The sequence below is a fragment of the Oncorhynchus keta genome, chromosome 27 (genome assembly GCF_023373465.1).
Source record: "Oncorhynchus keta strain PuntledgeMale-10-30-2019 chromosome 27, Oket_V2, whole genome shotgun sequence".
NCBI lineage: Eukaryota > Metazoa > Chordata > Actinopteri > Salmoniformes > Salmonidae > Oncorhynchus > Oncorhynchus keta.
Window position 1 is genome coordinate 42,803,389 of NC_068447.1, and position 15,426 is coordinate 42,818,814.

Below are 15,426 nucleotides of genomic sequence, written 5' to 3' on the forward strand. Positions count from 1 at the left end.
GCTGATACCAGGAATGCACCATGGATGTCCACTGTACTCAGTACTTACTTAACACATGTATGACATAGGAAAGGTGGGGAGGGGGTTGCACTCTTGAACTGTATAACTCCCCAACAATGCAGCTGTATTGAATCTGAAGTGAGCATGCATTCTGACCTTTCGTCCTCAGGTCAAGAAGACCCTCCAATAGGTCAAGAGGGAATCTCACCGTAATAAAAAAAACACAGGACAGATTCAGGTGGCGAGAAAGAGGAGGTCAAGCAAAGAATACAGAGTAGCGTTCACACGGATAACATAGCTCGTTACGGAAGTATCCGTGTCTCCAACTGCCCTTTCAGTTGCTTGTGTGCATTATTGGTGTGTATGGCTTATTAAGGGTAGCCTAGGGTCTAGGGTGGGGAGCTCACTATAGAGATATTCATCTTAGATTTTTTTTTTAGAATACTTTTTTTTCTCCACTCCAGATGCAAACGTATACATATGAACAACAACTTACAGACGCACACAAACAATGACTACATCTCACCTGCCCAGACCCACATGTTCTCACCCCCCAGCCATAAGTGCCCCAGCCATTGTTTTCCGCTTGTCTTTAAATTGTACCCATTTGTTTTTCTCGTCGCCCATTTCAATATATATATATATATATATATATATATATATATATATATATAAAATCCATTATGTTAATGATGGCGGGTTGATTGATTTCCAATTTGTTAGTATACGTTTTTTTCAAGATCAGTGATGAGAAGAGAATCATCTAGCCCATTGGATATTTCACTACGCCCCCATATACCATATATTGAAATAGGCATTCAGACGGATTAAAAGTATGTTTACATTGTAATACAGTAATACAACTTTCTATCCCAATGACTTATTTTGCCCTTTATATCGTTCCCAGAATGCATGGATTATTGAGTCATTCGTTTTACACTTAAGACACTGTCACGAGTCCGACCGAGGGTGTTTCCCCTTCCCGGGCGGGTGGAGCTCGGCGATCGTCGTCACCGGCCTATTAGCTGCCACTGATTGTTTTTCCTCCCCCTCCTAGTGGTAGCACCTGTTCATGTTAATTAGTTTGTCTTTATTAGACAGCCGGCCCGCCTGGTTGTTGTGCGGGATTATTTCAATGTAACCTTCGGCTCTGTTGTAGAGGTACGTGTTAGTACCTGGCCGTGATTTTTTTCCATTGTATTTTTTGATTCCCTGTGTTTGGGAACGTAACTTTTGTGAGCACCCTGTTTAATAGCACCCTGTTGGTGCTATTAAAAGACGCACAGCATTGAACTCTGTCTCCTGCATTTGACTCCACACCCACGACACCCGGAGCATTACAGACACGACTCTGCTGTTGTGCTGTAGAATTTGTGAAAAGATTTTAAATCAACATTTTGTGATATCTTGGTCAGTCCAAAATGACTACATTTTTTTCATTTTCTTCTATGTTGTTATAGTGTTCTTAACTGTGAGGTTGTTCATGTTCTCAGCTTAAGCCTTTGAAGATAGACACGTAAAACAACATTCTCGGGTTGAGCACGAGCATCTTCAAATATGTACCCATTGTTCCTCTTTAGTGCGTTTAACAATATGTTGCAAGTAAAAGCCTTGGGTGCCAGGTTGATACAATACCATGTCTGGAAGGGTAAAACCACCCTCAGACGTAGAAAGATGTCAAACTTTCCATTTGATTCTATGCATTTTATTTGCCCACGTAAAGTATGTTATGAACGAGTGTACTTTTTAAAGAGAATGTCTGTGGTGGGGTAATTGGTATTACCGAAAGTAAATACCAAAACTTTGTCAGCCATAGAGTTCTATAGAGTTTTTTTTCTACCTGTGAGATTTATGGCAAGATTATTCCATTTTATTAGATCTGCTTTCATAATGTAATACAGTTTTCTTTATATATGACTCTATGATATTGATATGACTACCAGGAAATAGAGCTATTGATCAGGTCAAGAAGAAGCAGCACCTTATACTTTCCACCAGAGCGAGAGGGGATACACATTTTAGTCAGTCAGAGGACACACATGTGTCAATAGATTGCACACACTGGACTGAGGCTTTTTCCCAATAGACATCAAATCGCATGCAATGATGTACACAAATTGTATAATGCCAGGGATCCTAGTAGGACACACTTTTTATTTATTTTATTCCAACCCAGTAGGTGGCACCATGGAAGTTGTTGCCAACAACGGTTAACACCACTGAAGAAGAACAGCTGAAGTCATCTTGTGGTATGTGCGTATGAAATAAATAACGTTTCCAAGGTATTTACATGCTAATAAGTATATCGCTGGTGTGGTATTTTTTTTCTGTTTAATTTGCAACATACACATATACATCAATGGCACGAATGTCTTCGACTTAGCTTCCATTTTAGGCCCTGTTGACAGCTTGCTAGCTGTTGTTGCTGTATCACTGTTGACAGCAGTTGTAAATTAATTTGTTTATTTCAAAATGTAGCCAGAGAGAACATGTGGGAGACAACTTAATGGAATGATATGTAGTATCAAGCTATGTAACTAACATGTAACTAAACTAACTAAGATTTGCCATAAAGAGTGTGTTTGTGGGTGCGCGTGTGCCCTCTTCCTCCACATATAGGGTAGTGTGCTTCCTCCAGTCCAGGGTAAGGAGGTTGCTACCTGGCGGGTCTGTCTGTTAGTATGTCGTCCAGGAGAGAACAGACTTCCAGGTCCCTTTTAGTCGGCCTGCTGGTTGTACTGCTCAGTGACGCCATCTCCTTTGCACACGCTAGTAAGGTATATCAATTCCAGGACCATCAACTCTGGTGTATTCTAGCCTGAGTCCCCAGATCCGTTTCTGCTGTCTTGCCAATTCCATTGCCATAGCTGGCAACTTTTGAAGAAAGCTTTGTGTGATATTTGCTATGTGGATTTCATTGCCCAATGGCACAACCCCTAGATGGGGGTCTGGGGGGTCCTGTTGTAAAAGCTCATTTCCTGCAATTCTACATATTCTGACATGGTTTAGGCCTATGACCAGAGTGGAAGATCATTTATTTTAGGACAACTGTTACGTTGAGTATGTACATTATTATTATATTTTTTAAATAATTATCTGGCTGTTTGACACTTTATTCAGACAGTAATTAAATGAGATGGGGAGACAGGAAAATGGGAAGGTTGGATGCAGGGATTGGTCCCTGTTCTCATGTGGAAAGTTGTATCTGACATGGGCCGGCGAGTGTTACCACTACACCAACACTCTGTACAGTAAATACTAATATTAATGGTTTATGCCAGTGGGTAACCAAATCATAAGATTGTATTATCCTTGTCCATAGACTGCTTTCAAGGTAAGGGCACAAACATTTTGTAATTTAGGTAAACTATCTCTTTAAAATAGGGCTGAAAATCCTGCTTGCTCTCCAGGAGGGTTGACCACCCCTAAGGTCTCCCCAAGTCCTGAGTGTTTGAAAATGTTCTTGTTATAACAATTCATTTCTCAAAATCACCCAACCTTCAATAAAAGTCTAATGAATTTCAATATTCAGGTGGTTTATTACTTCTAGTTTAATATCATTGTCATCGTCTCACTCTACATAGATGCAATATGTGTTTTATGAGTTGTGAGTCCCCCCTAAAATCTCTAAAATGTTATTTGGTTCCTGGAGCATTAATATAATAATAAATAATAATAATATATGCTATTTAGGAGCATCCAAAGCGACTATACATTCTACGTATGGGTGGTCCCGGGAATCGAACCCACTACCCTGGCGTTACAAGCGCCATGCTCTACCAACTGAGCTACAGAAGGACCCAGAAGGATCCGGTGACGATTTGTATGACTCAATCAAAACGGTCCATTAATGGCTAAAAAATACCTGATTTAATATGAATCGTTTTCAAAGACCCAAGTAGGTAAGATTTCAAATATGTGATTACACTGGAAAAATAGTGTCGAAGTGGAATAATAAAACAAGTGTGGAGAATAACAGCAGTGTTTTGCTGACAAGCACACGAATCAACCCTATATTTTAGCCCATTGTTAAGCAGGAGAATTGTTCCACTGATCAGACTAAATGAAGTAAATAGATAATAAAAACAAGATTACATAAATCTACACCCTAACCAAATAATGTTTATATTCATTGTCCCCTCTGTAGAATAAAATCAGGTCACCCTGCCTGAAATTCCCTGCTAAAACATACTGTAGGTCTGTCTGCTGCTGCCTTTTTGTATGCACAGCCTGAATGTCAATCACCAAACCAGGGGACTAATGCAAGTGTGGATTTAACATGCTGTCAAACGGCTACATTCTGCAATAGGGGCGGGAGCAACAGCAGCCTCAGTTTGTTGACATTGTACATTAAACAGCTCTACCGTGCTACTATTGTTTCTACTTATATAAACTCAGTGGTTCTCTCTTACCATTCAGTTCCACTCTAATCTTGAGGGGCGTTTCTCTAAAACATGCATCCAATCCACTTGATCCCTAACATAACGAGACCAATCCTATGCTTCAATGTTCCGCGGTTCACAGTGCTGTGGCAAGACAGGACGATGTTAGAGGTTCTGCTCGTGATGCTAACCTGCAGGCGCAGATGCTCCGATTTCAAAACGATTTGGAGCACAGTTGAAAAGTTAATGCGCTGACTATAATAGACGAATTAGGAAAATAAAAGCAGTACTTTTCAATTACGTGAGATATTAGAGATGTGCCGTGAGGAGGGTCAAACGCATGTGTCTCACAGCCAATGCGTGAGAGTTGGCAGCTCTGCATTGCTGTGATGGCCTACAGCGTTTAGCGTGACAAATGACAATGACAGCAATGGCGTTGACAAGACAGCACAAATAGACCTGGTATAAGCTAGTGTATACTGCTGCTGCTGTCATTTTTTTGATAATGCACATGTCACTGTATAGTAATAAAGACCTCTATATTCTCAGAGTTTTGAAGATGTGCGCTGCAAGTGTATCTGCCCACCCTACAGGAACATCACCGGACACATCTACAGCAGGAATGTCTCCCAGAAAGATTGGTGAGCAATTGTCTAGTGCATAACATGTGCATGCACATAATGCTGAATTCACAGTCTAGTCTTCCAATCTAGGGGTGGTGGATTTCAAGTTCCATACCAAAAAAAAAAAACATCCTAGACCAACTTTACTCCACACAGAGATACATACAAAGCTCTCCCCCGCCCTCCATTTGGCAAATCTGACCACAATTCTATCCTCCTGATTCCTGCTTACAAGCAAGAACTAAAGCAGGAAGTACCAGTGACTTGCTCAATACGGAAGTGGTCAGAGGACGCGGATGCTACACTACAGGACTGTTTTGCTAGCAGGAGGGACTGGTGCACTTCACAAAATAGATGGCATCATGAGGGGGGACAATTATGTGGGTATATTGAAGAAACATCACAAGACATCAGTCAGGAAGTTAAAGCTTGGTTGCAAATGCGTCTTCCAAATTGACAATGACCCCAGGCATACTTCCAAAGTGTGGCAAAATGGCTTAAGGACAACAAAGTCAAGGTATTGGAGTGGCCATTACAAAGCCCTGACCTCAATTCTATAGAACATTTGTGGGCAGAACTGAAAAAGTGTGTGCGAGCAAGGAGGCCTACAAACCTGACTCAGTTACACCAGCTCTGTCAGGAGGAATGGGCCAAAATTCACCCAACTTATTGTGGGAAGCTTGTGGAAGGCTACCCGAAACGTTTGACCCAAGTTAAACAATTTAAAGGCAATGCTACCAAATACTCATTGAGTGTATGTAAACTTCTGACCCACTGGGAATGTGATGAAAGAAATAAAAGCTCAAATAAATCATTCTCTCTACTATTATTCTGACATTGAAAAACGAGTATTAATGACTCCAACCTAAGTGTATGTAAACATCCGACTTCAACTGTATGTGATAATGCTGTTCATCGACTACAGCTCAGCGTTCAACACCATAGTGCCCACGAAGCTCATCACTAAGCTAATGACTCTAGGACTAAACACCTCCCTCTGCAACTGGATCCTGGACTTCCTGAAGGACCGCCCCCAGGTGGTAAGAGTAGGCAACAATACGTCTGCCATGCTGATCCTTAACACTGGGGCCCCTCAAGGGTTTGTACTTAGTCCCCTCCTGTATTCCCAGTTCAGCCATGACTGCGTCGCTAAACACGACTCCAACACCATCATTAAGTTTGCTGACAACACAACAGTGGTAGGCCTGATCACCGACAACGATGAGACGGCCTATAGGGAGGAGGTCAAAGAACTGGCAGTGTGGTGCCTGGACAACAACCTCTCCCTCAATGTGAGCAAGACAAAGGAGCTGATCATGGACTACAGGAAAAGGCGGGCCGAACAGGCCTCCATTAACATTGACAGGGCTGTAGTGGAGCAGGTTGAGAGTTTCAAGTTCCTTGGTTTCCACATCACCAAAGAACTATCATGGTCCAAACACACCAAGGCAGTCATGAAGAGGGCATGACAAAACCTTTTCCCCCTCAGGAGACTTGATTTGGCATGGGCCCCCACATCCTCAAAAGGTTCTACAGCTGCACCTTTGAGAGCATCCTGACCGGTTGCATCGCCGCCTGGTATGGCAACTGCTCGGCATCTGACCGTAAGGCGCTACAGAGGGTAGTGCGACCGGCCCAGTACATCACTGGGGCAAAGCTTCCTTCCATCCACGACCTATATAATATGCGGTGTCATAGGAAAGCCCATAAATTGTCAGAGACTCCAGTCACCCAAGTTATAGACTGTTTTCACTGCTACCGCACGGCAAGTGGTACTGGAGCGCCAAGTCTAGGACCAAAAGGCTCCTCAACAGCTTCTACCGCCAAGACTGCTGAACAATTCATAAAAATCGCCACCAGACAATTTACATTGACCCCCCCCCCCGTACACTGCTGCTTCTTGCTGTTTGTTTGTTGGCAAATACTTTCTTCTTGAACTGCACTGTTGGTTAAGGGCTTTTCACGGTAAAGTCTACAGTTGTTGTATTCGCCGCATGTTTGATTTGATTTAAATGAATAGATTTCCGTTTGTTGTTTATGGTAGTCATGAAAAGGCTCAACTAATAATGCAGACTACATCCAGGCCCAGTCCATAATGTCATCTTGGATCCATCCTAATATGTGTATTTATGGGTCCCCAGTAAGTGCCTCCATGTGGTGGAGCCCATGCCAGTGCCGGGCCATGATGTGGAGGCCTACTGTCTGCTGTGTGAGTGCAAGTATGAAGAACGAAGCAGCAACACCATCAAGGTACTGAGGTCTGACCCTTACACACAGTCCATCAACTGATGTTGGGTGTGGTTAAATTCCACGTGCCCATAGGAACAATTTTGCCTCTTAAATAACTTTCCAGAGGTTAAGGGTCACTGATTGTAACTCAGCAATGGTGGAAAGTGACTTCCAAGGACTTACTGTCCACTTAGCAGATGGTTTCTAGCCTTAAGTTATGTTATGGCATGGGCTGTGGGAGAACGGAACAGAACAGCTTTTATAATACGTTTTTTTGTTCTTTGTGTTTTTTGGTTTATGTTACGGACTCTCTAAGAATGTTTCTGCCCCCCTTGTGCACAATTGTTTTATGAAACCTTTAAAATACAGTCGTGGTTCGCTTTATGCTTTGAATCCAGCATTTCCATACCTGAGCAACCGAAGATTCCCAACTGTGGTAAAAACTGACAGATGGTAATGCTAAAGAGGAAATGGTATAGGAGCATGGTGTTCAAAACCATGACTAAAAGAATACATTCACTGACTATCCACTGACTAAGTTCTGTGATAACATTGTGTCACGAGTTCCATTCGCAATTCCCAGCCCTAGTCTTCACAGCGAAGAATAGATACAAGTGAACAAGAAGTCCACTACATTCCTAAAGAAAATATGTACTTTCTACTCAATAGATTTTCTCTGACACCCAAAAGTACTCGTTACATTTTGAATGCTTAATTCTCTATCAAGAGAGAATCTCCGTCCCTACTGCCTCTGATCTGGCGGACTCACGAAACACAAATGCTTTGTTTGTAAATTATGTATTATTTATACTTTTACTTTTGATACTTAAGTATATTTTAGCAATTACATTTACTTTTGATACTTAGGTATATTTAAAACCAAATACTTTGACTTTTACTCAAGTAGGATTTTACTGGGCGACTTAGCTTTTACTTATCATTTTTGGATGAGTTTACTTGTCATTTTTGTCTCTTCTATGGATGAATAGACAGCATGTATGGCCTCGTGTGGGCGAGCAGTTTGCTGATGTCAACGTTGTGAACAGAATGCCCCATGGACAACGAACGCAATTGCATTTTGTGGACGGCAATTAGAATACACAGCGATACCGTGACAAGATCCTGAGGCCCGTTGTCGTGCCATTCATCCGCCGCCATTCATCACCTTATGTTTCGGCATGATAATGCACGGGCTTTGTGACGCAAGGATCTGTACACAATTCCTGGAAGCTGAAAATGTCCCAGTTCTTCCATGACCTGCATACTCACCAGACATGTCACCTATTGAGCATGTTTATGGATCGACAGCGTATTTCAGTTCTCGCCAATATGTGGAGATGTGTCGCGCTGCATGAGGCAAATGGTGGTCACACCAGATACTGACTGGTTTTCTGATCCACGACCCTACCTTTTTTTTTTAAAGGTATCTGTGACCAACAAATGCATATCTGTATTCCCAGTCATGTAAAATCCATAGATTAGGGCCTAATTTATTTATTTCAATTGACTGATTTCCTAATGAACTGTAACTTTAATCGTTGGAATTGCTGAAGGTTGCGTTTATATTTTTAATTTGTTAACAGAATTTTGAGTTGAATCACTTAATTCCAAATACATATATATTAGTAAAAGCACTATAACTAATTGGTAGGTCTACCTTTACTTATTACATCTGTGAACTTTCATTATACATCTGTGAACTTTCATTATTGTTCACCTAATGCCTTTTTTTGCACCATTGGTTAGAGCCTGTAAGTAAGCATTTCACTGTAAGGTTTACTACTGTTGTATTTGGCGCACGTGACAAATAAACTTTGATTTGATTTATGCTCCCTCATGATGGAGAGAAATTAGAAAATATCTTTGGTAACGGAATTTCAGGGCAATGTTTCTTAAACTTTCACAAGGTAAATAATTTCTCCAAAACGAAATATAACTGTTGATATTCTTCGGCAGGGGTCTTTAGGTCGACAGTAATGTGTTTTGATGTATTTCTAATACTTACTAAGACTTTTTCTGGTCGATGTTTTCTATGACCCCTTTTCCATCTGACCAGAAATCCAAGCCTTTGCTTGTTCTTAATATTTAGGATAGAAAATAGCTGCTAAAATGTATATATGCCTTAATTTCTAAAATAAATATCTAGACTCTTAACTTTAATTTGACACTAGATTTGACATGCTCCTATGCAGTTCACATGTTGGTGTTCATGGGTCATTTTACTTCTTTTTTTTACATGCCATGCTTTTTTAGATACTGCATTTGCCAATAATGTTTATAATAAATGATATATTTATAATATAGAAGTAATGTGTGAAATATCCCTCTCCCTCTGCTTTTTTTGTAATAATACAAATCTTCTTCTTCTTGTATTCCTGCATATGTTTTAATATTTGCCTTTGCATTTCAGAAAGCAGCCAAAGGCCTTGTTTTCCCAAAATGTAATCAAAGCTGCATTATATCCTCTGTCCCAGGTGACCATCCTCATCTACCTGTCAGTGGTGGGCTCCCTCCTCCTCTACATGCTGTTCCTGCTGCTGGTTGACCCTCTGATCCGTAAACATGACCCCTATATCCAGCCCCTTCACAACGACGAGGACTCTGAGGTCGGCCAACCTTTTAAATACACATAGGCACACAAAGATGAACGAGTTACTTTAACTGTTTGAATTCTGGAAGGTCAGACATATACAGGAGCTCTTTTTCCAGTTATCCTCTGTAGAGTGCCAAGCTTTTGCTCCTCCACACAGTCATCACACAGAGGGATCATAAACTCACATTACCTATCAATTAAGCTTCGTGCTTTGATGACTTTAGTTCTCTCTCTTGATACCTCTATGTTTCGTTGAGGTTAACCGGGGAAGGTCAACAGGTGAAGAACACAGGAGTGTGTGTGACGTCCTGTGTCTGTAACGTCCTGTGCTCTGTCTCTGTCTCCCCTCACAGGACATGCGGCCGCAGCCTGAGGGTGGCAGCGCTGCTCAGGGAGGCAGAAGTAACACCGTACTGGAGAGGGTCGAGGGGGCACAGCAGCGGTGGAAAAAGCAGGTCCAGGAACAGCGCAAGACTGTCTTTGACCGACACAAGATGCTTAGTTAAACCCCAATGGCTGGCTTCAGATCAGAGGCTAGTCACCTCCTGAGCTTTGTCCACATCTGCTGCTGTTATACTGTCATTAGCTACATCGTTGTTGTTCAGGATTTCAGTTCCTTTGCCATTTCAATACATTCCCAGCACCTTTAGGACAGCTTATGTACAGTAATGCTGTTTGGAATGATGGCTGGCCCAAATTGTCCTTTGTTTCCAAAATGGTGGTTGCAGTCATGACTCCAAAGCTAAAGAATACAGATGTGATAGATGTGTACCAAATGAGGAGTATAACAAAACAGCATAATGCACGTTGCATCTTCATCTCTGCGTCATACACTGAGTGTACAAAACATTAAGAATACCTGCTCTTTCCATGACACCGACTGACCAGGGGAAAGCTATGATCCCTTATTGATGTCACTTGTTAAATCCACTTCAATCAGTGTAGATGAAGGGATGGAGACAGTTTTAAAGAAGGATGATTTAGCCTCGAAGACGATTGGGACATCGATTGTGTGCGTGCCATTCAGACGGTGAATTTGTGCCTTTAAACAGTGTATGGTAGTAGGTGCCAGGCTCACCGGTTTGTGTCAAGAACTGCAACGCTGCTGGGTTTTTCCACACTTCACAGTTTCCCAAAGGGCATCCACCCAACTTGACACAACTGTGGGAAGCATAGGAGTCAACATGGGCCAGCATCCCTGTGGAACGCTTTTAGGCTGTTCTGAGTGCAAGAAGGGGGTGGGGGGTGCAACTCAATATTAGGAAAGTGTTCCTAATGTTTGTTATACTCGGTGTATACCGTTAAATGAACCTGGATATATTGCAATGACGTCTTTAAAAAAAAAGCTTGAAAAAATAGGACTGATTTCAGAATGTCTTAATATGCTTAAGCACCTTTTTAAATAGATATATATTTTCAACCCTCATTGTAGCATTGTTGTGTTGTGAAGCTACCTCAGTACCTCGGGTTTTTATTAAGCCTTGTGATAATTATTCATAGTTTTGCTGACTTTGTTTTGAGAGGCTCTGAAGTGGAGACTTGAGTTTGTTGGAACCTCTGAGGTAGCTGAATGTGAATGGCTTGGCTTGAAAACGCTCTTTTATAATGTAGTTATTAAGTGTAGAATCACTGGTTAATGGTTTTTGGAATTACTGAACTGCCAAATGGCTTTGAATGATTCCAGAGGGGAATATTGCAGTCAGTTGGATTGCTTCTCACATTATTAGCGAGGACTGATGCTCTGTGCTGTGCGTGTGCAGGGGGGGGGGGGATTTCCATTCACAAGGTGACGTTATGCTGGCCTGCTTTTACTCAGACATACATGTTACGGAATGATGAAGATGTCTGTTGAAATATTATTTCTTAGTGTGTTTTTTAGCTGTTGTATTTAAATGCAGATGCACTCTTTTTAATTGACGTTGTTTTGAATATCATTTTCATCATGTGAAAATGATTGGTTGATTTTTAAGACATCAACTGATACGCTTGAATCGGTTATTACATTTGTTTATTACAGTTGTCATATCTTGCACTGTTGAAAGAATGTCTGTTTGATGTAATTGTCTACATCATGCTTGGAAAACAATAAAATAAAATAAAACGTTCCCTTGGTTGAGCTTATATATATCCTGTTGAAGTTGTTTGGTGAAATCTGTTTTAAAGTAGTTTGAAGCCGCTTTTGTCTTCATTCACTATGTTAGAGCCCTTGTTGTCACCTGCATTGCTTACTGCCTTTTTCTGAAGCCGTATCCCTCGTCTTCTGTTGTGCTTGTATTACTCATGACCTCTAGATGGCAGCACATCATTTGGTATTTCATATCGGCCTGTCTATGTTAGCTGGGCCTGGGGGGGAGGGAATACTTCAAAGAACAAAATTACCAACCACACATTTTGTGAACTGAACACTTAGCTTAGTCCTTTTTAACAACGTTGCAGTAGCTAGAGGACTTGTGATAAGCTATTTCACAGCCTTTATGATGAACCTTACAAGTTTAAATTAAATACTTGTGTGTTGTTGTTTTTGTTTGGTATAGGAAGTTAGAAGTCGTGAATGGTATTCTTTTGATGCAGTTTAGACATGCCACCTGCCCTATCCTGGAGAGGGGTTCTGTGGAATTATGGTGTCGAGATCAATGTCAAAAAGGTAAATATGTTGTGTAACACTTCAGAGAAATCATGACAACATGAGAAGACTCTTAATTGTCGCTAATGACCTTATTCCCTATATATTGCACTACTTTTGGCCAGGGCCTTGGTCAAAACTAGCGCACTAAATAGGGAGTAGGGTGGCATTTGGGATGCATCCTTTGTGTTCCTGCCTGCCAACTCACTGTGCTGTTCAGATGAAGAATGTTTATACTGTAGACTAGTTTGGGTTGGTACTATGATATAAACACTCCTCCATCTGCACTGTGTCACAGAAGCACAACAAGTCAACCTCTTTTCCTCCCTCTTTTCTCCTCCCTTCTTTTTCATGTGTTCAGACAATGCCGCTAGAGCTGCTACAAGTACCTCCTTCCTGGCCTCCCGCTTTCCTCTTCTTCATGTTCACAGATTAGTGTCTTCTTTAGATCTCTACTCGGTAAGGGGACAGCTGCACACTTTCTCTGTCTCTCTTGGGTACAGGCAGTTTTTTCTGCTGCCTCAGGATGACTTCCTCTATCACTGACTGATCGTGCTTCCCCCTTCATTCCTTGTGCGCACCGTCCCCCACGCCCTCACCCCCAAAACCCCTTAGCTACCCCTCTACTCCCCTACACCCTCCTCACCCCCCTGCTGTCAGTCCCCCTACCCTCCACCTCCAGCCTGTTAGCCATCCCCAAGCATGGCTACAGTCAGTCCGTCGTCAGCGCTCTATATTTAAATCAGGGAGGCGGCCGGGCCAGCTGTTGTTCTTCAAGCAGCTCAGAGACAGCTCCTCTAAGTTTTCCTCTTCTGGTCTGGTGCAGGTTACTCCTCTAACAGGAACCTGGGCCAAGTGGATCGCTGTCCTGTCCCTGTTCCTGTGGCTCTGAGGGAGAGAGAGACAAGAGTCAGGAGGACAGAAAGAAGGAGAGAGAGGGAAGAGAGTGGAGGCAGAAGAGAAGAGAGCACAGAACTGACGACCTAATGATTGTGGAAGTTCTGGAACTTAAGTGGGGCCACAGTGGAGTCACTACACCAAGTTGTGTAGCAGATACAACCGTTTCTGGAATATTTGGTGGTGATTAGAGGAGAGGACGTATCTTCCCAGGATTTAGAAGCTTTGTCCCGGACAGTATGGCGTCCAGCGGGGAGCCGGCGATGGCTGCGTTGACGTCGTTCATCATGAACGAAGAGGAGCTGAAGAGGAAGCAGAGGGATAAGTTGAAGAAGATGCAGGCGACGGGGGGTAACCCTCGCCCCGCCCGATCCCTCTTCTTCTTCACTCTCAAAAACCCCTTCAGAAAAGCCTGCATTAACATCGTAGAGTGGAAGTATCCTTTCAGGGCCCGTACAGTACACAGAAATGCAGGCGCGTACACATGCACCCTGCGCTCTTTAACACAATCCTGACTCTTGCTCTTTGATTCTGTCAAAGAAATGTTCCATGTGACTTATTTAAGTGATAATGCCCGAGAAGTACAGGTGTTTGTTGGATATGTTGGCACGGGAGTTAATAAGGCCCGGGACGAAGTCGGGTGTTATACTCTCTGTATGCTCTCTACTCATGTCATACCTATATTCTCTACAGAACATTTATGTGCTTGGTGGTTGAACCTTCTATTCTACAGTATCACTCTCGTTTGGACATTTCACAGACTTTAAATGTGTCACTTGCCAAATGTTTTTTTTTAGACCAAGTACATATGCAAAAGCAATCTGCCTGCCATGCTAAAAGTGTACGAATAGTTGAACAGGGAACTTCCCAGCTGGTGCATTTAGTTCCTAAGCGCAGCCATGTCTATAATCCTCTTTCAAATCTCTGTTGAGGAACTGTTGTAGGTGTTAAAACATTTGTTATGCAGCCTGCCTGGGTTGCCCACCCAGAGTTTATGTGATATATGTAACCCCAGTCTTTTCACTGTCCGGGAGTGCTTATCCACGGGTTAACCCTGCACGATTTTAAAAAACCCAACGGTTAATGAAGCCAGTTCATTTAGTGATTTGTGTCTGGCTGACTTGGCTGCTTTTATGTGGAAAGAGCATTGTTGAAATGTTAGGGCACAGTTAGCCCATAGATATCTATTCTACCAGTATCATATAGTTGAGTAGCCATAATATCTACGGTATTATATACGGCATCTACTGTGTTATTGGGTGCACTTTCAAATTGCCATGGTCTGAGCTGAGGGGCTTTTCCACCCATTCTAGTTATTCTATGTCTATGACAGTCAGCTTGATCCTAAAGACAGGTTGTTGAAGGATGTTTTCCTACTCTGGGGGTTTCCCACCCTGTTTTCGGATCAGTCTCGTTTACTATAGCTGTCTGCTGGTTTTACATTGGTAAAAACATTTTATCTAGATTTCATCTAGTATTCGTCGACACTATTTCTCCTGGCCAGAGGCAAAAGGACTTTTGATGGTGGAGATGGAGATTGTTATTTCTTAGATCCACTGCTTGGTTTGTAAAATGATTTGCCAATTGACAGGATGTCCTATTCATAGATTAAAGATGGCACCTACTTTTGTTTTTCTGCAGGCATTGTCGGTTGTTAGGATGAAGCATCCTCTTTGCATTCAACCATAAAAAGAGAGTTTGATTGTTTACACATCACTTTGTGCTCACAGAATCCAGGCCTCAGGTACTCGGAGCAGAAGAATGTTCTAGAAATAGAAGCTAAAAATATATGCTCTTTACAACACTTGTAAAAATGACTTTTCCTATGTGCCAGACACAACGCCATGCACGAGACCGTAAATATGTGTACATAATAATAATATGTAAATATTCTGGGCTGGTGGTCAGTAGTGCAGCTGTCCTGTGGCATCACACTGAGACACTGCTGCTGAGCTGGCAGGGGATTTCTGACATAGCTCCATTTAGAGGTGGGAATGAGCAGGGCGGGCAGGATTATGGCAGGTTCATGGTCCGTTTATATTCGTTTTTATTTTTAATTCAGTTTCGTTTTAGTCCGTT

The 15,426-nt window shown here is 42.1% G+C and overlaps 2 protein-coding genes across 7 annotated transcripts in view; both read left to right on the forward strand.

Annotated features, from left to right (window-relative positions):
• The first annotated feature begins 2,159 nt into the window (after positions 1-2,159).
• Positions 2,160-11,932, forward strand: LOC118360122 (proton-transporting V-type ATPase complex assembly regulator TMEM9-like). 3 transcript variants are annotated; one of them, XM_035739260.1, is made up of 6 exons: positions 2,160-2,249; positions 2,620-2,777; positions 4,932-5,023; positions 7,147-7,255; positions 9,709-9,840; positions 10,181-11,932. In XM_035739260.1, exons 2-6 carry the CDS (start codon positions 2,682-2,684, stop codon positions 10,331-10,333), a joined length of 582 nt encoding a protein of 193 aa, XP_035595153.1. In that variant the 5' UTR covers positions 2,160-2,249; positions 2,620-2,681; the 3' UTR covers positions 10,334-11,932. The 3 variants fall into 3 exon arrangements, with proteins under 3 accessions (XP_035595153.1, XP_035595156.1, XP_035595155.1); XM_035739263.2 differs by having other exon boundaries at positions 2,174-2,253; XM_035739262.1 differs by having other exon boundaries at positions 2,215-2,282.
• A 1,276-nt stretch (positions 11,933-13,208) lies between these two features.
• Positions 13,209-15,426, forward strand: part of LOC118360125 (dihydropyridine-sensitive L-type skeletal muscle calcium channel subunit alpha-1-like) — a 49,889-nt gene continuing 47,671 nt past the window's right edge. For 3 of the 4 annotated variants that reach the window (XM_052482495.1, XM_052482496.1, XM_052482497.1), the window contains exon 1: positions 13,213-13,783. In XM_052482495.1, coding sequence (XP_052338455.1) covers positions 13,587-13,783 — 197 coding nt within the window. In that variant the 5' untranslated portion in view covers positions 13,213-13,586. Of the gene's footprint in view, positions 13,784-15,426 lie in introns of all 4 variants that reach the window. The other variant, XR_008083205.1, reaches the window with a different exon arrangement.